This window comes from Martes martes (assembly GCF_963455335.1).
Source record: "Martes martes genome assembly, chromosome: 10".
NCBI classification, from domain to species: domain Eukaryota; kingdom Metazoa; phylum Chordata; class Mammalia; order Carnivora; family Mustelidae; genus Martes; species Martes martes.
In genome coordinates, this window is record NC_137898.1 from 67991181 (window position 1) to 68013577 (window position 22397).

General features: G+C 38.4%; 2 protein-coding genes across 4 annotated transcripts in view; both read right to left on the reverse strand.

Annotated features, from left to right (window-relative positions):
* The window catches only part of PRCP (prolylcarboxypeptidase), a 74005-nt gene that overhangs the window by 25350 nt on the left and 26258 nt on the right, over positions 1-22397 (reverse strand). For all 3 annotated transcript variants that reach the window (XM_080816120.1, XM_080816121.1, XM_080816122.1), the window contains exons 3-4: positions 9627-9767; positions 3753-3854 (exon numbers count right to left, since the gene is read on the reverse strand). In XM_080816120.1, coding sequence (XP_080672246.1) covers positions 3753-3854; positions 9627-9767 — 243 coding nt within the window. The remainder of the gene's footprint in view (positions 1-3752; positions 3855-9626; positions 9768-22397) is intronic.
* LOC308350631 (elongation factor 1-alpha 1-like) lies at positions 6069-8052 on the reverse strand. The gene has a single exon (XM_080816123.1). The coding sequence runs from the start codon at positions 7945-7947 to the stop codon at positions 6661-6663; it is 1287 nt and encodes a 428-aa protein (XP_080672249.1). The 5' UTR covers positions 7948-8052; the 3' UTR covers positions 6069-6660.

Genomic DNA, 22397 nt, shown 5'->3' on the forward strand with positions numbered 1-22397 from the left:
CTGCTCCATTTTGCTAACAAAGCATGAAAGAAGGGATCTAGAAGAGGATATTAGATTTCTGTCTGCAACAAGGTAACTACTTCCCAATGGTTTCAGGATCTATCAACACTCCTAATCAGATAATTATGCAGAATAATAAGCTGAAGAGTAGAGTTTCTCATGCAGCCCAACAAATATCAGCAAATTGTTCTGCTTTTTTATTTCATTTTTCACTTTTTATTTATTTATAATGAGGTAATAAAACCTCTGAGAACAAAAATTGAAACTCCTTTCAAAATAGGCAGCCTAGAAAATTACTGTCCCCGAGTTCTTCTAACTCAGAGTTCCCCAAAAGGATGATATGTATATACTGGTAGTATGCATGATGGTCTTAGATAATGCACAATCTTTCTTAATTTAATACTTGTTTTAATGTCATTTAGAAAAAAACATGTAACTAGTATATGAAGCCCATGTTAAGGTAATGTAAAGTTTGAAAAGTTAGTTGTTTATAAAGAAAAATATTATGTAAATAATAGCACAGATGGCAACCATACACTCAGAATCACAAAGATAGTACATGAGTGACTTGATGCAGATAATGTATCCTTTTTATTAGGTGTACAGTCTGTGGTCAAGGCCAAAGCTCCTTGTGAGATCAGGAAAGGCCAGAAGGGAATCCAAGTGGCCAGCTGGACTCACTGAAAACAGGGATAATTTGTCTTCATTTTATTGAAAAAATACCTATTAAACATTTGAGTGCTCACTGTATTTTTTCCAGGGGTAGACCCAGGAATTTAAGTGTATAATTTATAAACCAAAATTACTTACTGACATTTTTGCAACACTGAGAAGTTCCCTTCAGAGTCTCCGCAGCCATACCTTAAGATTTCTCTGGTGAGAGCTAACCTCATCACACTGAGTTAAAGACTGACCAACACTATAAATGATAATATTATGGCCTTAAAAAGGCTTAATCTGTTCAATTGCATATAGAAAGGAAAGATTACATACAAATTTTTGAAATTTCAAGCAGTTCAAGTTAAAGCTATCGTTTCTTTCTTACATGTTATTAGAACATGTAATATCCTAAACTTCAAAATAAAAGAAGTTTTAAACTTAAAAATAGAAAGTATACAGGCACACCTCAGAGATCTTGCAGGTTCAGTTCCAGACCACTTCAATAAAGTGGATATCGCGATAAAGCAAGTCAAACTACTATTTTGGTTTCCTAGTGCACATAAAGTTATGTTTACACTATACTGTAGTCTAGTAAGCATGCATTAGTAATATTTCTAAAAAGATGTACATACTTAATTTTAAAATACTTCATTGATAAAAATTCCTAACCATCATCTGAGCTTTCTGTGAGTTTTCTGAACTTTCATCTTTTTACCAGTGGAGGATCATGCCTAAATGATGATGGCTGCCAACTGGTCAGGGGGGCAGTTGCTGAAGACTAGGGTGGCTGTGGCAATGTCTTAAAATAAAACAACAATAAAGTCTGCCACATTGATTGATTTTTCCTTTCATGAATGCTTTCTCTGTAGCTTGTGATGCTGTTCAATAGTACTTAACACATAGGAGAACTTCTTTCAAATTTGGAATCAATCCTCTCAAACCCTATAGCTGTTTTACCAAGTTAAGTTTATATAATTTTCTACATTCATTGTTGTTATTTCAACAATCTTCATAGCATCTTCACCAGCAGTAGATTCCATCTTCAGAAACCACTTTCTTTGCTCATCCATGAGAAGCAACTCTTCAATCTATTCAAGTTTTATCATGAGATTGGAGCATTTCAGTCACATCTTAAGGCTACACTTGTAATTCTAGTTCTCTTGCTGTTTCTACCACATTTGCAGTTACATCCTCCACTGAAGTCTTCAGCCCCTCACAGTTATACACAATGGTTGAAATCTACTTCTTTCAAACTCCAGTTCATGTTGATTATTTTGACCTCTGCACACAAATCCTGAATATTCTTCAAGGCATCTAGAATGGTGAATCTTTTCCAGGAGGTTTTCAACTGACTTTGCCCATATCTATCAGAGGATTCACTCTCTGTGGCAGCTATAGCCTTACGAAATGTATTTCATAAATAAGATTTGAAATTCAAAATGACTTTTTTTTTAAGATTTTATTTATTTATTTGACAGAGAGATCACAAGTAGGCAGAGAGGCAGGCTGAGAGGGAGGGGGAAGCAGGCTCCCCACTGAGCAGAGAGCCCGATACGGGGCTCGATCTCAGGACCCTGGGATCATGACCTGAGCCAAAAGCAGAGGCTTAACCCACTGAGCCACCCAGGCGGCCCTCAAAATGACTTCTGGATCCATGGGCTACAGAATGGATGCTGTATTAGGAGACATGAAAACAACGTTCACCGCATTGTACCATCCATCAGAGCTCTTGGATGACCAGGTACATTGTCAATGAACAATATTTTGAAAGGAACTTTTTTCTTCCTGAGCAGTAGGTCTCAACAGTGATCTTAAAATATTCAGCAGACCATTTTGTGAACAGATGTGCAGCCATTCAGGCTTTGTTCTTCCATTTATAGAGCACAAAGTAGATTCAGCATAATTCTTTAAGGCCCTAGGATATTCTGGATGGTAAATAAATGTGCACTGGCTTCAATTTAAAGATACCAGCTACACTAACCCCTAACAAGAGAGTCAGGCTGTCCTTTCGAAGATTTGAAGCCAATCATTGACTTCTCCTCTCTAGCAATGAAAAGTCCTAGATGGCATTCTCTTTCAATAAGAAGCTGTTTTGTCTATATTGAAAATCTATGGTTTAATGTTGTTACCTTAATGAATTATCTCAGCTAGATTTTCTGTATAACTTACTGCAACTTCTATATCAGCACTTACTGCTTCATCTTCACTGTTATGTTATGGAGATGGCTTCTTTCCTTAAACCTCATGAATCAACTTCTGCTAGCTTTAGACTTTTCCTCTGTAGCTTCCTCACCTCCCTCAGCCTTCATTAAATTGAAGAGAGTTGGGGCCTTGCTCTGTATTAGGCTTTGACTTGAGGGAATGTTGTGGTTCGTTTTATCTTCTATCCAGACCACTCAAACTTTCTCCATATCAACAATAATGCTGTTTCACTTTTTTGTCAGGTGTATGTTCACTAGAGTAGCACTTTTAATTTCCTTCAAGAATTCTTTCTTTGCATTCACAACCTGGCTGAATGACTGGCACTAGAGATCTAGCTTTTGGCCTCTCTCAGCTTTGAACGTGCCTTCCTCACTAAGCTTAATCATTTCTAGCTTTCTATTTACAGTGAGAGACATGCAACTCTTCTTTTCTTTTCATTGGAACATTGAAAAGAGTGAATGAAAAGAAAACATTGAAACAGAGACCAATGCAGGATTATACAGGATTATTAATTAGCTTATTTCAATATTTTTGTGTCTCAGGGAATAACCAGGCCTGAGGAGACAGAAAGAGATGGAGGACAGCCACTCGGTAGAGCAGTCAGAACAGATACATTATTTATCAATTAAGTTTGCCATCTTATGTGAGCATCTTGGACAACTGATCACAGATCACCATAACAAATATAAAAATAATGAAAAAGTCTAACATATTACAATAACTGCCAAAATGTAACACAGAGACATAAAGGAAGCAAGTGCTATTAGAAAAATAGCACTGATACACTGGCTCAACACAGAGTTGCCACAAACCTTCAATTTGCAAATACCATATGATCTGTGAAGTACAGTAAATGGAAGTGCAATAAAACAAGGCATGTCTGTACTTACCCTGAATGATTTGTTACCAAAAGGTAGGGACTCTCCATAGTATCGATGTTCTGCAAACACCAACATAGCCTTCAGCTGATCAGCCACATCCCACATGAACCCCTGGGAAGAATTTACAAATATTTTATAGGATAAAAACCAGGATGTGAAAAAAGTCATTGAACCTTTTGGCAACTCCTATGAAACAAATGTTAAACCAGACCAAAAAGAACTCTGAGAAGCTGCATAATTTATGTTTGTTCTACAGATAAAAAATTATTGTTTCATTGTTGTACATCAATCTCATACTACGTTAGAGTGAAACAATTAAAAATAAGCTCAAGTCACTCAAACACCAGTCATTCCAACTCTCCTTATTCTAACACTCTAGCTGTAGAATCAATATTATGTCGAAAATAGCCTTCAAATTGCCCTGTGTACCAAACAGTCTAGGAAAGAACTGAGGATATCTAAGTTAGCTGACTACTCATAAACATTTACAACATAAAAGAAAAAAAACAATATAAATAAGTATACTGGACTCCCTTGGGTTCCATATTATCTTATTTACTTGAAAATAAGCGGTAGCTAACAAAGGCTAATAATAGCTGAGTGCTTACAATGCGTCAGGCTCTGTTCTAAATACTTCATATATATTAATTCACTTAATTATCACAACAATCTAGGAGATAGGCACTTTTATTATCCCCATTTTAGAGACAAGGACACTGAGACACAGTAGTTTAAATATCCTATGACAGTCAACACAACTAGAAAGTGGCAGAGCCAAGAACTGAACACTGGCTGGCTGGCTTCATAGCGCAATCAGCAGGTGCTGTTCGACCTCTTTATGTCCACACTTAATGCTTGTGATTAATCAATCACTGCATTTTTTTCATTTACCTCAAATGGTGCCCTCAGAATTCTTCTTGACAAAGCACTCTAGGCAGCCAACATCAATCGATGAGATTTAGATTTAGCACAGATTAAAACTATTTGTCATTCCTAAGGCACACTCTTGTTTTTTAATGAACTGCTGCTCCCTAACAACAACTAAGAATTTCTAAAAGGTTTTGTTCATTTCAATCAATAAATGAATAATTAAAAGATCTGCATGCATGTAGTGATGGAGAATTTAAACTGTTATCTGTGATGGTTTCAATAATCCTTACTTTCTCTCTTAATACCTTGCCCAGTCCCTGCCGTTTATCTGCAGATCCTATAATAACCAGCTCAAGCATGCTCTCCTCTGCCTGCCCCATTGTGGCACTGCTGATCCCTCCTGCTTCTCAACACCACCGTGCTAGGCATAGCTCTCTATTACCGTGTTGCAATATTCGCTTATACATGTGTCTTACCCTACCAGGTTACGAGCTTCTTAAGGGTAAGGATCATCTATCAAAATAGCCACACCTCTGGGGAGCTGACCTCAGGCTTTTAAAGGAAGCAATTTAAGTGAACTGATATGCATTATAATAAGTGATTATTTGCCTGTATCTATTTCAGGGTATTTTTATTTTTCAGAAGAGGTCCATGTAATATATTAACATTTAATAATAGTATAGCATTGTCCTAAGTTCCTAATTCTTATTTAGTCCTCACAGCAACTCTATGAACCGGATTATTAATATACCCATTTAGCACATAAGAAAACTGAGGCACAGAATAAGAAACTACCCAAAGGGGCGCCTGGGTGGCTCAGGGGGTTAAGCCTCTGCCTTCGGCTCGGGTCATGATCCCAGGGTTCTGGGATCGAGCCCCGCATTGGGCTCTCTGCTCGGCAGGAAGCCTGCTTTCCCCCCTCTCTCTCTCTGCCTGCCTCTCTGCCTACTTGTGATCTCTGTCTGTCAAATAAATAAATAAAATCTAAAAAAAAAGAAAAAAAAAAAAAGAAAGAAACTACCCAAAGTCACAAAGCATAATGGTAAAACCAGAATTCAATCCTTATCAGTCCTAATCAGTCTATCACTCCTGACATTCTGCTACACTGTCTCTTAATAGATGAATGTCCAGAATATGTGAATATGCAACCAGGACATTTTAGTATGTACAGGGAGGTGTCTAGGGCTGGGAAAAAACTGGGATCCTCCTAAGGATCTACCTTTAGCCCCTTCCTGAACTGCTTCTACACTGCATTGCTCTTCCTCTCTACCACTTCTGAGGCAAGCCTGAAATTATGCTGCAGTGTCTCTGTCAGAGCAGTAGAGTGAGGGAACAGCTGCCTGTTTATTATTTCTATAAAGAAAAGGAGGGGGCACAAGGGTGGATCAGTTAAGTGTCTGACTTTTTAAAAAAATTTTTTATTTTTTCATTTATTCATTATTTTTTTTTCTCATTAAACTTTTGTTTTAATGGGTCTCAAAATTCTGTGACAGATTTTTGGTCAAGTGGTTTCCATTAAAACGTACTGATTTTAAAAACTAATAACTTAAAACTGCCACACACACACAAAAAAACAAATGGTCCACAAAACACTCTCCTTTCCTTCTGAAGGTTTTACAATGCATTGTTATCATTAACCAGTCTTTTACTATTAAACTTAAATGGCCAATTGACACAAACAGTTCTGAGACCATTCTCCCACCACTGATTAAGACTGGGATGGGGGGCGCCTGGGTGGCTCAGTGGGTTAAGCCTCTGCCTTCAGCTCAGGTCATGATCTCGGGGTCCTGGGATCGAGCCCCGCGTCGGCTCTCTGCTTGTCAGGGAGTCTGCTTCCCCAACTCTCTCTCTGCCCGCCTCTCTGCCTACTTGTGGTCTCTCTCTCTCTGTCAAATAAATTAATAAAATCTTAAAAAAAAAAAAAAGACTGGGGTGGCAGGTATTGGGGATAATATTCATTTAGCTTTCTGGGCAGACTTGGAGACCTTGCCAGCTCCAGCTGCCTTCTTGTCCACCGCTTTGATGACACCCACAGCAACTGTCGGTCTCATGTCACAACAGCAAAATGGCCCAGAGGAGGATAGTCAGAGAAGCTCTCAACACCCATAGGCTTGCCAGGAACCATATCAACAATGGCAGCGTCACCAGATTTCAAGAACTTGGGACCATCTTCCAGCTTTTTTCCAGAACGACGATCTATCTTCTCCTTCAGCTCAGCAAACTTGCAAGCAATGTGAGCTGTGGGACAATCCAGCACAGGTGCATATCCAGCACTAATTTGGCCTGGATGGTTCAGGATAATCACCTGAGCTGTGAAGCCAGCTGCTTCCATTGGTGGGTCATTTTTGCAGTCACCAGCCACACTGCCACGACGAACATCTTTGACAGGTATGTTCTTGACATTGAAGCCCACATTGTCCCCAGGAAGAGCCTCACTCAAAGCTTCATGGTGCATTTCAACAAACTTGACTTCAGTTGTAACACTGACTGGAGCAAAGGTGACCACCATGCCAGGTTTAAGAACACCAGTCTCCACTCGGCCCACAGGGACAGTACCAATACCACCAATTTTGTAGACGTCCTGGAGAGGCAGACGCAAGGGCTTGTCAGTTGGATGAGTCGGTGGCAGAATGCAATCCAGAGCTTCAAGCAGTGTGGTTCCACTGGCATTCCCATCTTTACGGGTGACTTTCCATCCCTTGAACCAAGGCATGTTAGCACTTGGCTCCAGCATGTTGTCACCATTCCAACCAGAAATTGGCAGAAATGCTACTGTGTCGAGGTTGTAGCCAATTTTCTTAATGTAGGTGCTGACTTCCTTAACGATTTCCTCGTATCTCTTCTGGCTGCAGGGTGGCTCAGTGGAATCCATTTTGTTAACACCAACAATTAGTTGTTTTACACCCAGTGTGTAAGCCAGAAGGGCATGCTCACAGGTCTGCCCGTTCTTGGAGATGCCTGCTTCAAATTCACCAACACCAGCAGCAACAATCAGGACAGCACAGTCAGCCTGAGATGTGCCTGTAATCATGTTTTTGATAAAGTCTCTGTGTCCTGGAGCATCAATGATGGTCACATAATACTTGCTGGTCTCTAATTTCCACAGGGAGATATCAATGGTGATACCACGTTCACGTTCAGCTTTCAGTTTATCCAAGACCCACGCATACTTGAAGGAGCCTTTTCCCATCTTAGCAGCCTCCTTCTCGAATTTTTCGATAGTTCTTTTGTCGATCCCACCACATTTGTAGATCAGATGACCAGTAGTGGTAGACTTGCCCGAATCTACGTGTCCGATGACAACAATGTTGATATGAGTCTTTTCCTTCCCCATTCTGGTTTAGGTTGAGCAGTGGTTTTCACAACACCTGTGTTCTGGCGGCAAACCCATTGCGAAAAAGCTCATTTATTCTTATTTTTAATTTTTTTTTTAAGTGTCTGACTCTTGATTTCAGCTGAGGTCACGATCTCAGGGTCATGAGACTGAGCCCCAAGTTGGGCTCTACACTGAATGTGGAGCCTGCTTAAAATTCTCTCTCTCCCACTCTCTTTGCTCCTACCCTCCCATTTATTCTCTCTCTCTCAAAAAAAGAAGGAAGAGGAGAAGGAAGTGGTGGAGGAGCTGGAAAAATAACTGGACAGGAGAAGCTGCCCCATGGCCTTGGCATAAATAGGAAGTCACACAAAAGAAAGAAAAAAAAGCTAAAGCAGCCTCAGGTGTTCCATAGAAAAAGCAAGCAGGAATCTGATGGAAAATAAATCTTAACTTTATTTGTCACTGATGTAAGAGAAACAGACATCCTAGGATCTCATTTCTCAGGAAATTACTTTATTTTCAACTAACATACTTAGACTCAATATTCCTAAGGAAATAATCAGAAATGGGAAATGCAACAACAGTATAATTGGGTTCGTATCTTTGCTTCCAATTCAGTGTAGTTCAACACACATTTACTGAGACCTCCTGAATACTAGGCACCATTGCCAGACATTGGCAGTGGAGAAAATATAATTCAGTCTTCACTTTAAGGTAATCCACAGACTAGCTTTTTGATAGGAAGTTGACATCTTCTAGTCAGTTTTGGAATACAAAAAAGGAAAATTTCTTCCTTTCAAATGTCCTTCTAAATTAAATGTTGTTAATGGATTTAAGTGTTATTATAAAAGAAGATAGGATGTACAGTCAGGGAAGCAAGCTGACATCTATACAAATCAACTCTCACAAATATAAGAAAAATAGAACAGGAAAGCTAAAATCCTATTTGACAATCAAACTTGCATTTTTTTTTCTTACTTGCCCTGGCTTTGTTTAGGTTTTATCCATTTATTCATTTAACAAATATTTATTGAGCACCAATTATATGCCTTAGCACAGTTTTGGACTGAATACACAACAACGAACAAACAAAAATTCACGCCCTTGTGTTTACATTTACATTGACCATAATCAAAACAAACAAAACCCAAAAAAACCTATATGCAATAACATTTTTAAAAAGATTTTATTTACTTATTTGACAGAGAGACAGCACAGGCAGGGGGAGCTGTAGGCAGAGGGAGAGTGAGAAGCAGGCTTCCAGTTGAGCAAGGAGTGCAATGTAGGGCTCAATCCCAGGACTCTGGGATCATGACCTGAGCCGAAGACAGATGCTTAACTGAGCCACCCAGATGCCTCTGCAATAACATTCTTATTCCCATGTCCCTCATATCCTTATTCACTCTAGAAACAAGATAAGATTTTTAAAAAATCTACAATTCAATTATCCAAAAATATTTTCATGTATAATTCTTTAAGGCAGAACATATAGGCTTATTGGATATCTGTATTCATTCTTTTGTGATCTTCCCACTTATATGCTTCTGCCATTTTTCTATTATTAGTGAGTTTTATCTGTTATTTTCTAAAGAGCTTCACAATTAGCTACAATGATACCTGGTCATATATACTGCAAAACATATTTTTTCCAGGTTGCCATAATAAAAGGCAAACTGAGCATAAGAATTTGCACATACCGTATTATTACAAAACCAGGTAATGTCCCCTTCATTACCAGTGTAGAAAAGTATTGATCCACCATTTTTCTTCCAGTATGCATCAGCTATTAGGTACCGCTGTTTAAAAGTTTTATCAGCATTAAATCCAAAATGATCAACCTATGACAAAAACAAAGTAGACAAATTTCAGAGGAGAGTAATTTAATGAGAGCAACAAAAAAGTAATTAAATTTATTCTTCCACTGAGATCAACCTATGTTACAAAAATAACCACAAAACTTTTTTTTAAATTTCCTTTTTTTTTTTAAAGATTTTATTTTTATTTATTCGTCAGAGAGAGCGCGAGCACAGGCAGACAGAGTGGCAGAGGGAGAAGCAGGCTTCCCGCGGAGCAAGGAGCCCGACGTGGGACTCGATCCCAGGACGCTGGGATCATGACCTGAGCCGAAGGCAGCCGCCCAACCAACTGAGCCACCCAGGCGTCCCTTTTTTTTTTTTTTTAAATTTCTTTTCGGTGGCCCAGAATTCATTGTTTGTGCACCACACCCAATCACAAAACTTTTTAAACTTCATTTGATTTTAGTCGCAGTAGTAATACTGGCACTGTTATTTTGAAATTACTTTCTTTATACTGTAAGATAAAAAAATGTTAGGGGCATCTGGCTGGCTCAGTTGGTAGAGCATGCAACTCTTGATCTCAGGGTCATGAGTTCATGTTCCATACTGGGTGTGAAACTTACTTAAAACAACAACAAAAAAATCCCAACTGGGGTTCCTGGATGTCTTGGCCAGTTAAGCATCTGCTTTCAGCTCAGGCCTCAGATCATGATCAGTCCTAGGACTGAGCCCCATGTGGGCTCCTGGTTCAGCAGGGAGTCTGCTTCTCCCTCTCCTTCTACCCTTCTACCCGACTTGTGCGCGCGCGCTCTCTCTCTCTCTCTCAAATAAATAAATAAAATATTTAAAAAACAACAACAACAATAAAAAACAATGTAATCAGTACTCAAGATTTTCAGTGTAAGAGAAAAGATAACAATTATAAAGTAGGTATTTAAAAACACAGTAATGTTAAAACTGAATTGGAAACAGAGATTTGAATCCATTAACTTTTAAAATACATATATCCCTGGGGCACCTGGGTGGCTCAGCTGGTTGAGCATCTGCCTTCTACTCAGGTTGGGATCCCCAGCACCTGGGATGGCCCTGCTGGGTGGGGAGTCTGCTTATCCCGTTCCCTCTGCCCCTCCCCCTGCTTATGCGAGCATTCTCTCTCAAATAAATAAAATCTTCTAAAAAATACAGATATCCCTTATCATCTGTATTTTCATTAGCTGACTGAAACATTCAATTCACAAAAATCTACTAGTTCAGAAGGATATCAAAAAAGAAAAAACAAAAGTGGTCATTTGTCACCACTTAAGGTGGCTATTAAACCAACTCCTACCTTAGAAATTGGGAATACAAAAATAAAGAACTCAACATTTAACATCCCTTTCCAGTGGAATTGTGTTTCAAAATATCAAATAGTCCTAGTTAATGAAAAAGAGCTGTGTTCAATTAAATGTCAGCTAAAGCAGAAGGAATGACAAAATTAGACAAATGAGTTTTGCAAACCCTTATGAAGTTACTGATTTGGGCAAAAATTACCACATGGTGTCAAAAACATTAGGAAAATGAATGACAGGGAAATGAAGATTTGTATTAGGACCAAAGTAACACCATGGAGAGTACCTTCTTGTCACATAACAAAATGTAATTTTACAATGGAAGGATCAGGCTGTCATCATCTCAATCTAGTGATCAAAATTAGCATCACTACCAGCAGGCCAGGCACGGATTATGCACCCCCTCAGGTGGTACAAGAAAAGCAAACATCACCAAATTTCACCTATGATAAAATCATGCCAAAAATGTTCAACTTGTATCTTTTTCCAGCCTTCAGATCTGATTTCTTTTAGATCTAATTTCCTGTTTGTACAGAACAGGAAATACACAGGGTAGATGAACAAGCTAAAGACACTCTGAATAAGCAACCAGACAAATCCAAACGTGTGATAAGACAATAGTAAGGCAATGTAATGGTAAATACATAAACTTTAAGGAACAAAATAACCAGACGCAATGCACGATTCCAGGTTGTATTCTGGTTCAAACAAATGATAATTTAGGGACAATTAGGTTAATGTGAATATGGACTAGGTATTAGACAATACTAATGATTCATTAATTTTGTTAGGAGTGATCATATTGTGGCTACATAAGTAAACTTTTTTTTTACAGCTGTACGTTGAATGACTTACAAAATAAGATAGAATGTCATGCTGTCCGCAATTTACCTGAAAATATTTCAGCTCAAAAAAGTAAGATGGAAAAAAAAAAAAGTAAGATGAATTTAAAGGACGAAAATTTAATCTATACTGAAAGAGAAAAAACCACAGGATACTGAGACTTTGCAAGACTTAATATAAAACATGTCCAAATGATAAAAATGACAATAATTTTAAGCTTAAAACAAACTACATTTTTGTGATTTTTTTTACCCTTCCCTTAATAAACTCACCATCTAAAATATAATTATTAAATCCTACAACATGGTAAGATTCATGTGCAACTACCTAAATTTACAGTGTTATCCATAGTACAGAGTCCCACTGAGCCTCTAGGATCATGGGGCTGCATTTCCCCAGTACTATGGAGACAGAAGTGAAACTGCTGCATCTGGTCTGGGGCAGACCAGTACCCCAGTGCTGCTCCAGTGCTGCTTCAGACTGTCTGGTTCAGACCTAAACCAAGCTCTGTAAGACTTATCTAGCTCCTTCTAAAACAGATGGGACTCTTCATACCCAGCTCCATCTACCCACACATATCTACTTCACATTATTCCAGAGGTCCCAAACATGCAAGTTTCTCAAAACTGCACTAACTGTTTACTTTCTGATGACCATGATCATCATTATACATAGTCCTAAAATATAATAAGCTATTCTAAAGACTGCCTACCTCAAGAAAATAAAGTTTGTACAGAACAGGCATATGATAATGATGTCCATGTGCTAAAAATCCCTCCCATTTTATATGCTAGTTCAACATATATAACCAATCACTCATTCAACAAGCATCTATTGAATCGCCAAGTTTCTGTTCTGGGCCAAGAAGTAAGCTAGGCAATGGGATAAAGTGTTGGCTGAGCCATAACACCTACACTTAATTTAAATGAATTCAACTACACCCATTCACCTTAAAAAAATGGAGAGCAAGAGACACAGTGGAGGGAAGAAAGACAAGTGATCCCACTTGCCTCCATTCAATTAGTACAGCAGTCCTTAATTACATTCGAAGTCCCCAGAAGTCAGAATCAGCATCATCTGAGAACCTCTTAAAAATGCAATGCTCTGGCAGAATCCCAGACCTACTGAGTCCGAAACTGTGGAGAGCAGAACACAGTAGTCTGTGATTCTGATGTACAGCTGAAGTTTTGAGTTAGCCTAAGCCTAAGCCCTCAAATAGGAGATGAATCTGCTATTCTTTCTTTTGATCTAGGTTTCAGAATACCTCTAATACTATACGCATCAAACCATGGTGAATGAGAGTCTAGTGTTTAAAGATGTGCATTACCACCCAACATGGCCTCCAAATACAAGCCAGCCTCATCATTTGAAGCTCAACAGGAAAAATCATGATCTGTTTCACCAAAGAAGGAAAGACTGGCTGTGCTGAACTTACAGAAAGGAGGTACATGGCTCTCTAACAAGACACCTTACTGTGGGATTCTCGAGATTATTCCGCTGTAGTGATTTTCACCTTACCTACTGACTTTAGAACCCAGGCTTCTTGTAAAACGAGATATTGCTGTATCCTTAAAAAGGAGCCCACCAAAAAAATATTTCAATAATCCAGTTTAAGGTTTCAAATTTGAAAACATGGGTATGTGTTTATATATAGCATGTTAAACACAAATGATAAAAAAATTATTGTCAGAGGAAAAGCTTCCATCTAAAATTATAAGGGTCACCAAAACTTTAGAACAAGAGAAAGTCAAGCTTCTTTGTATGACCACTGTCTGGCCACGCCTGCTTCTAGTAATTTGGCCCTAATTGTTTGAATTGGGAGAAAAAAGGAACTCTGGTATGGTAGAAAGAAAGCAGGTTTGAGAGTTAACAGACCTGCACTTGAATCCCTATTGTGAGGCCTCAGGCAAGTCATTTCACCTCTCTGAGCCCAGTTATCTTCCTATATAAAATAAGAATAACACACAATTTAAAGGATTGCTGTGAGGATTAGAGAAAATGTACCTAAAGTACTAGGTATAGTTTCTAATATATAGTAAGGACTCAATAAATGTTAGTCCTCCTCTCCATCCCATTTGCAAACCATCCTAAGCGTAGAGTACTTAGGTAGGGTAAATAAGGTGGAGGGAGATGATAAAGCTCTTCACAAAAGAAAAAAGAAGTTCATATAATTGTAAGAAGTACCCCCGGAATGTCAAAATCTCCTATTTTTTTTTTAAGTGTTTCACCTAAACATTAAATAGTTAAAAAACACGCCGTAAAATCTTCTTTGCAAAACATTAGTTTAGGGAATTTTCTTGGCTCCTTCCTATGATCAAGAATATCAACTTCAGGCTACATAATTGCAAATAGTTTCCAATACCTAAGGGCCTCGCACACTAGGGGCAGTGTGCCCTCTGCCGTTGAGAACTGGGACCCACATACCACTTTCAGCTCTGTGTTCCTGAATAAAGAGATTTTATAAATCACAACGCAAAAAGGGACAAGGGCTTTATAAACCATTTGATCTGTGTCATTCAACTGAAGAAACTGCACTCAAGGACATCAAGTGACTTTGCCAAGGTCACAAGTTAGAGGAAGAGGTGAACTTTTAATTATTTTTGCAATTTGGTTTACTGAAATAACTAAAATAAATAATAGTGCTGTAAAAGCAAAAAAACATGACCTCAAAATACAAACACACCTCTAGTCACATAAAGTAGTCCTTTCTAAAACGCAGTTCAAGAAATTTCAAGAAATACGCTCTCCTTCACCTTGTAGAGAAGAGATCTGTCAGAATGTGTAGGCAAAAAGGAACAAAGAGAACATCCTTTAAATAAAATATATTGTAGCAAAGTTAATAATTTTAATTAACTTCAAAACTATTCAAGAATAAAGTTCATATCCAGAAAAGTCCATTAGAACATTACACTAACCTGTGTAACACTAACATGACACAGGGGAGAAGGGAATACAAATAACACAGAGCATGAACTACATACCTGGCACCATGCTGGTGCCTTATAAAGATCACGTCCTCCCCCCAGTTACCCTCTGGGGCACTTTCATTACACTAGTTTTATAAAAAGGTGCTGACACTCAGAAAGGCAGATAATTTGCCCAAGATAACATAACTAATAAATAAAAATCAAATGTAATTTTTTCTTTTTTTTAAGATTTTATTTATTAATTAGAGAGAGAGGTGGGGAGCATAAGCACAGGAGCAGCAAGCAGAGTGAAAGAGAGAAGCAGGCTCCTCACAGAGCAGGGAGCCCAATGCGGGGGGCTCAGTCCCAGGGTCCTGGGATCATGACCTGAGCCAAAGGCAGACATTTAAACAACTGAGGCACCCAGGTGCCCCTCAAATACAATTTTTTCACACACTTTTATCCCCAACCCAATCCCACCTCCAACAAAACCCAGTCTGATTTTTCACTGTAATACAGTATCGCAGAGACAGCTGACTACCAACTTCAACCTTAAACAGGAGATACTAGAGCATCTTTCTCCAAATTTGTAAAATGAAGGACATACTCCCCGCCATTTACTAACAGTTAAATTGAAGAAAATGTGGAATATTGGTCTTTTCACTGGCCTAACTCAGTAACTGTTACTATACAACTATTTTTAACTCATTTAATTAGGCACTAATAAAAAACAAAATAAAAAATCACACTAACTCTTACTCAGGAGCTTTTCATTTTAGAAAACTCAGTATTACAGTTAGTTTAATTTACAAATGCAGATATATCATCATAGCTAACTGAAATTTTACTAAAGATAGGAAAAGTATACTCAGAGATACACAGAAAAGAAAAAAAAAAAGAGTTCCACCTCCAATAAATCAAAGTACCTTGAGTTTTTTTTTTTTTTAATATTTTATTTATTTGTCAGAGAGAGGGAGAGGGAGAGAGAGCGAGCGAGCACAGGCAGACAGAGTGGCAGGCAGAGGCAGAGGGAGAAGCAGGCTCCCTGCTGAGCAAGGAGCCCGATGTGGGACTCGATCCCAGGACTCTGGGATCATGACCTGAGCCAAAGGCAGCCGCTTAACCAACTGAGCCACCCAGGCGTCCCAAATCAAAGTACCTTGAAAGACAGCTCTCTGGTTCTCAATTCTAATCCAAAGATGCTAAAAAGAAGACAAACCCACTTTCTTCCACTTGATATGTATGTCCTGTATTGGAAGTGTGACATTACATTCCATTAGAATTCCTAAATGGAGACACATTCTTTCTAGGCAAGGTTGAGCTCCCCTGAAGGGGAGACACCCTCATGTTAGAAGGATACAAGTTTTCAAGGAAAGAATCAAAACCTGGAAGGAAGGTAAGGTTTAGGCAAACCAAAGGTCTATAGCTGCAGAAGGGCGAGTATCTGTAAGTGGAGTCCTACTAAGTTAAATTATCCCTCATACAGGAATAGCCCAAAGCTAAAACAAGAAGGGCGAGCAAACCATATCTTATGAGTCAGTATTTCCATGTGAAAATCCTGCTTAAATGTTCTGCATTTTCAAGAATTAAAAGGGCAACAGTATCCCTCGAGGATAGTACCGTAGTGACAAAGGAAATAATCCAAATCCCACCAAGAAGAATGTGAGTCCAAGAGACAGGATTGTCCTTCTCTTCCCACAGGGATGTTTTCTTCATTGCCAACCTTACCAGGTGTAGTTTCCATTTTAACAAGGAAGGAAGAAGTTTCCTCAGGTATACTCTTCAAATGAAAACCATCATTCTCTGTAGTAAGACACTGTTTTGCACACACCCTTCTGTCCATATTAACCAGGAGAGAGAACTATATTCCCTCCTTCTAACTTTTTTGGTAACCTGCCCCTAATCTTAAAAAGGAGACTGTTAGAAATAAATTATTTATTTGAAGAGAAAATGACAAAGGAAGGGGAGAAAATAAGTGATATGGGAGAGTCCACTGTAGAAAAAAGTTAAGACTATCCAGCCTCCTATATTTATAAAAGAATAGTTAGAAAGGCAAGAACACAACAGCTATCACAGCATACCTATATAAGACAAATACTTTATAAATAATTATTAAATGGATGCAGTTCAATTCTAATCAGTGGTTCCTCACACTTTTATGTATGAAGTTCTCTTAATTATTAATGTTAGAGTTTGCATACATATTCTATTTTAATAGTCCATGCTTGAGAAAATACACTAGAGAAGCTAATATAAACTTAATACCGCTATAAATGAATACACAACAGCATCTAATTACATTTGAAAAAATAGTATATGCTGGTCAAGAATAGGACTCATGCACCCTCTCCAGAAACGGTGCAACGCTCAGTAACTCCCTTTTCCTTTGACTAAAGACCATGGGCTCCTGACTCAAAGTTACCAAAATTCTACAAACACAAAATACTCTCTGCTCTACTGCTAAAACAGAGGTAAGGATATCCTGCCCTTGAAGCATCAAAAAATTACAGTAAATCAAGAAATAACATGTTTTGTCAAACAACACTTAAGTATTGCATCAGATGAAGATTCTGGCATCATCTGTTGGCTTTCACAAAGCACCACATGATCAATAAATCACATGATCAACTCCCAATGGCTTTAGGAAGCTTTGCACCTCTAGAATTACCTGGCCACAGTTTAAATTCTCAAATTACAAAGTGCTGCAGTGATCACTAAATACATAAATTTTAGGAAATGTTACACCGTCAGAGGGCGCTGTTGTATAAGAAGGGGGAGAGGCCATTAAGTTTTAAATATTAGATTTATAAAATTTCAGATTAGATCTTTAGTCCAAACTCTTTTTTTTTTTTAAGATTTTGTTTATTTTATTTATTTGACAGAGATCACAAGTAGGCAGAGAGGCAGGCAGAGACAGGGAGAGGGAAGGAGGCTCCCAGCCAGGCAGAGAGCCCAACTCAGGGCTTGATCCCAGGATCCTGAGATCATGACCTGAGCCCAAGGCAGAGGCTTTAACCCACTGAGCCACTCAGGGGCCCCTTAAGTCAAAACTCTTAAGGGAAAAAAAAATTAGCAGAAATGCTAATTACTTTAAATCTCTCTTTTAAAAAAAAAGATGTTTTTGCATAACAGAAATATGGCATTCATCATAATTTTATACGAGTTAAAAAATTTGGGACGCCTGGGTGGCTCAGTGGGTTAAGCCACTGCCTTCGGCTCAGGTCATGATCCTGGTGTCCTGGGATCGAGTCCCGCATCAGGCTCCATGTTCGGCGGGGAGCCTGCTTCCTTCTCTCTCTCTGCCTGCCTCTCTGCCTCCTTGTGTGTACTCTCTCTCTCTGACAAATAAATAAAATCTTAAAAAAAAAAAAAGAGTTAAAAAATTTATACTGTGCAGAATAGTGGTTAGTCTTAAGATCTATAAAGAATTTCTCAAACTCGACACTCAAAAAACTAATAACCCACTCGAAAAATGGGCAGAAGACATGAACAGACACTTCTCCTAAAAAAGATGTTAAGAATAGAGCTACCCTGCGACCCAGAACTGCACTACTAGGTACTTACTCCAAAGATACAGATGTAGTGAAAAGAACGAGCATGTGCACCCCAATGTTCATAGCAGCAGTGTCCACAAGACCAAACTATGGAAGGAGCCGAGACGCTCTATGCCCTTCAACAGATGAATGGATAAAGACGTGGTATATATATACAATGGGATTATTCAGCCATCAGAAAGGATGAATACCCACCATTTACATCAACATGGATGGAACTGGAGGGGTTTATGTTAAGGGAAGTAAGTCAAGCAGAGAAAGGTAATTATCATATGTTTTCACTCATATGTGGAACCTAAGCAATAGCACGGAGGACCACAGTGGAGGGGAGGGAGAGAAATCAGAGAGGGAGATGAACCATGAGAGGCTATGGACCTTGAGAAACAACCTGGGGATTTCAGAGGGGAGGAGGGGCCCCGGGAGGGGGGTGACAGGGTGGAGACTATTGAGGAGGGCACATGTTACGACGAGCACTGAGTGTTATACTTAACTAATGAATCACTTAACATTACATCAAAAACTAATTATATACTATAGAGTGGCTAACTGAACATAATAAAAAAAATAAAAAATAAAAAATAAAATAAAATAAAATTTGGTTGTTTAACACCATAACATAGTATATATCCCTTACCAAAAAAATTCTAAAAATGAAAGTAAAGAACTTAATTTTAACTACAATTGTTTAATTTTAAACAATTGTGATTTGTTTTACCATTACAATATTTAACCACATATTTTAATATTTTTTAATTTTGTATCATAAAAACTTTTGTTATTTTATGTGTTCCAAGACAAATAAAAATTAATTAGAAAAAAAAAGAATAGTGGTTACTCTTCTTAGGGGAAAATGACCCTAAAATATAATGAGGGGATTCTAGAATTAGGACAGTGCATTTTTCTATATGTATAAGATAATCAACAAAATAGACTTATAAACCTTTAAATTTCCTTTAAAGGTATATGTCTTATTTTATGATGTATATATATTTACATTTCTATTTCACTATAATCATATGTAAATTATGCTGCACTAAAATCACATCTATAGTACATTTTTCTTTCATTTAAAAATGTGTATTGAGTACTCATTAAATGACACACATTAAGGGAAGTAAGAATTCCATCTCTCGAATTTAACAAAAGTGGTGAACACACTAATAAACAATCACAGGATAGTGTGGTTAAGTTCTACAAAGTGCTGTGAGAGCTCAAAAGAGGAAATTACTGTCCTGCCTCAGGCAATCCTGCAAGGCTTCACTAAGGAGGGACTATCTGAGCTGAACCCTAAAGAGTAACAATTTTTTTTTTCAGGTACAGAAAAAACAGAAGAGCATTTCAAGCAAAGGGAGCAAGATAAGCTATGCAGAACAAGCACATTCAGGAACTACTGCTGTTTTTTGGCAGGAGGTATATGGTTTATGAGGGGAAGAAACAGGAGATAAGATGATATTCATCAGACTGCCTCTAGATGTAGATAAGGAAATCTATCAAGAGAAACCTAACTGAAATTTGAGCTTGCCTCTCTAAACCAACATTGAATGAAACTGGTTCACTAGAAATAGAGCCTAATGAGGCAAAGACTTTTATCTGGTTTGTCCACTAAATCCCCAGTGACTAGTATAATGTCTGGCACATAATAGAAGATTAGTGAATATACAGAGAATGAATAATGGCATACATACATCCTAGCTCTGCTATTGGTATAAAATGAGACCCAACATTGTTTCAGAGACCAAAATGATTCAAATAATGAGAACGGAGGTCAAAGTGCCCAAGAGTAAGTTTGTGCAGGTTCATTTATTGCATTGGTCTGTTACTGACTTTGGAAAATAAGCACAACACTGTAGTTTGCTGTGTCTTTTGCCCAGTGACAAATCACATGCCCAAAGGAGAACCCAAGCGTAAAATCTAAAACCAACTTGTAACAGTTTAGGCTTAAACAGGCTGTTGAGGACACAGGAACTGCATGCCCTTTACTGGGAGCAGAAACAGGAAGATAAATAACTGAAATTAATATAGACCAAAGGCCAGCATCTGTATGGAGGGTAGTGGAAAAACTAATCAGCATTTTACTGAAGTATTAAACTAAAATACACTTGGCCTCTTGACAAGGGTATAGTCACAGTTTTTAGGGCTGAAAAGGATCTAAAGGTGTGGATCTCAGCCAGTGTACAGTTTATCTAACCTGAATGACAGCTTCCTGTAAAATGTATATCATAAGGGCTCATTCAGCAGCATTCTGGTGTTTGGTAAACCTGAATATGCTATAAAATGTTGATCTGATCAATGTGTAAGATACATTTTCTCAACAAAGTTTTATAAAGGAGGAAGAAACATGTAAGAGGTATCATGCCCACGAGCAAAAAGTAATTAGAGGGAATGGCTGAAACTATAGGTAAGGAGGCATTTTGTGAGGCAGGGGGGATTCTGAGGAGGCAAGATGGAATGGGGTCAACAGCAAAGACAAACGGATTTAACTTGGACAGGCAGAGGAACTTCTCCACTGGGTAACAGATGGGTGCAGGAGTTACATTTCCAGGTGGAAAGGGGAGAAACTAAAGGGGTCCTAGCTAAAATGCCTCTTACATCACACCTCTACTTTTTTAACCAGTCAAGTAGGGGGCAGGGCTATCTATTAGAAGAGCATAGTGTTCTAACAATTTGAAGACAGAAGTAAAAGTATGACATGCAAGAAAGAACTGAATCTGCAGGCACAACAACCTGCCTAGTTATAGGTGGGCTTCAGCAGAGGTTCACATCCCAGGGGTCGGAATAGAGACATTTAACGGCTGGATAAAACTAGAATGTGAATTCCATAAAGAGACTGACAGAAGGACCAGGGTAAAGGAACTGAGGGGTCATTCCTGATCTTGATGCAAGCATGAATACCTAGAACCAAGAGGTCTTCTACACCATATACAAATGCTGCTGAAATCCACTTGCTGACTTGCAAGGGAATATAGACTATTGTATTTATTCCATTTTATAGAATAAAAAAACCTTGACAGAACTCATATATACAACATGTAAGCATTTCAACAGTAATCTTATAAAAGTTACATAGTGCTGTATATTACCAAACAGAGCTTTACATGTTTATATTCTCTTGCTTTGTTAAATATAGTAAGATATATTACTAATATTTTTCTTCCTTTATACTCTATTGTTCTAAATGCAAAATACTCTTCTGGTAGCACTGTTATAATTGTATACCATGCCAGACCTTCTGAAAGATGGAGAATGGAATCTGGTACAGTATAAAAAGACAGAGATTCTACCCCTACGCCTAAAAAGGCATATCGTTCCACATACAGAATCATAGCCCTGTGGTGTATGTAACACCACCCAATCTTCTCTACTTCCCCTTCTCTGAAGGGAAAGTCTTCCTGCAAAGGATGTGAGGACTTCTCAGATCCTACTAACAGAGCAATGCTAGTTCTTATCCATATAACACCATTTCTGAAATGTTCATACTCCCTTTCATATTCCAGTTCAATTATGTTCCTCTCATGGATGGCATGCCCAGAACTGAGTGCAATGCATGCAATGTGGTCTAATGAACTAGCTTGCTCACCACTGGATAGAAGGAAGTAATTTATGAGTATGTTTACAGATACAGTTCCACTAATGCAGCCTACTTCAAGAGTTCAGGAAAGGTGTGTTGGGTTAAATAGTGCCTTCCCCAACCCCTCAAAAATTCATGTCCTTCCTGGAAACTCAGAATATGACCTTCCTGGAAACTCAGAATATGACTTTATTTGGAAACACGGTCACTGTAGATATAATTAAGTTGAGGTCACACTGGAGTAGGATGAGCCCTTAATCCAATATAACTGGTGTCCTTATGAGAAGAGATACAGAGACAGACAAAGAGAGGAGAGGACCATGTAAAGACACCAGTAGGGGCGCCTAATCAGTAGGTTAAGCATCTGCCTTCAGCTCACGTCATGATCCCATGGTCCCGGGACTGAGTCCCACAATAGGCTCCCTGCTCAGCAGGGAGTCTGCTTCTCCCTCTGCCCTTCACCCCACTTGTGC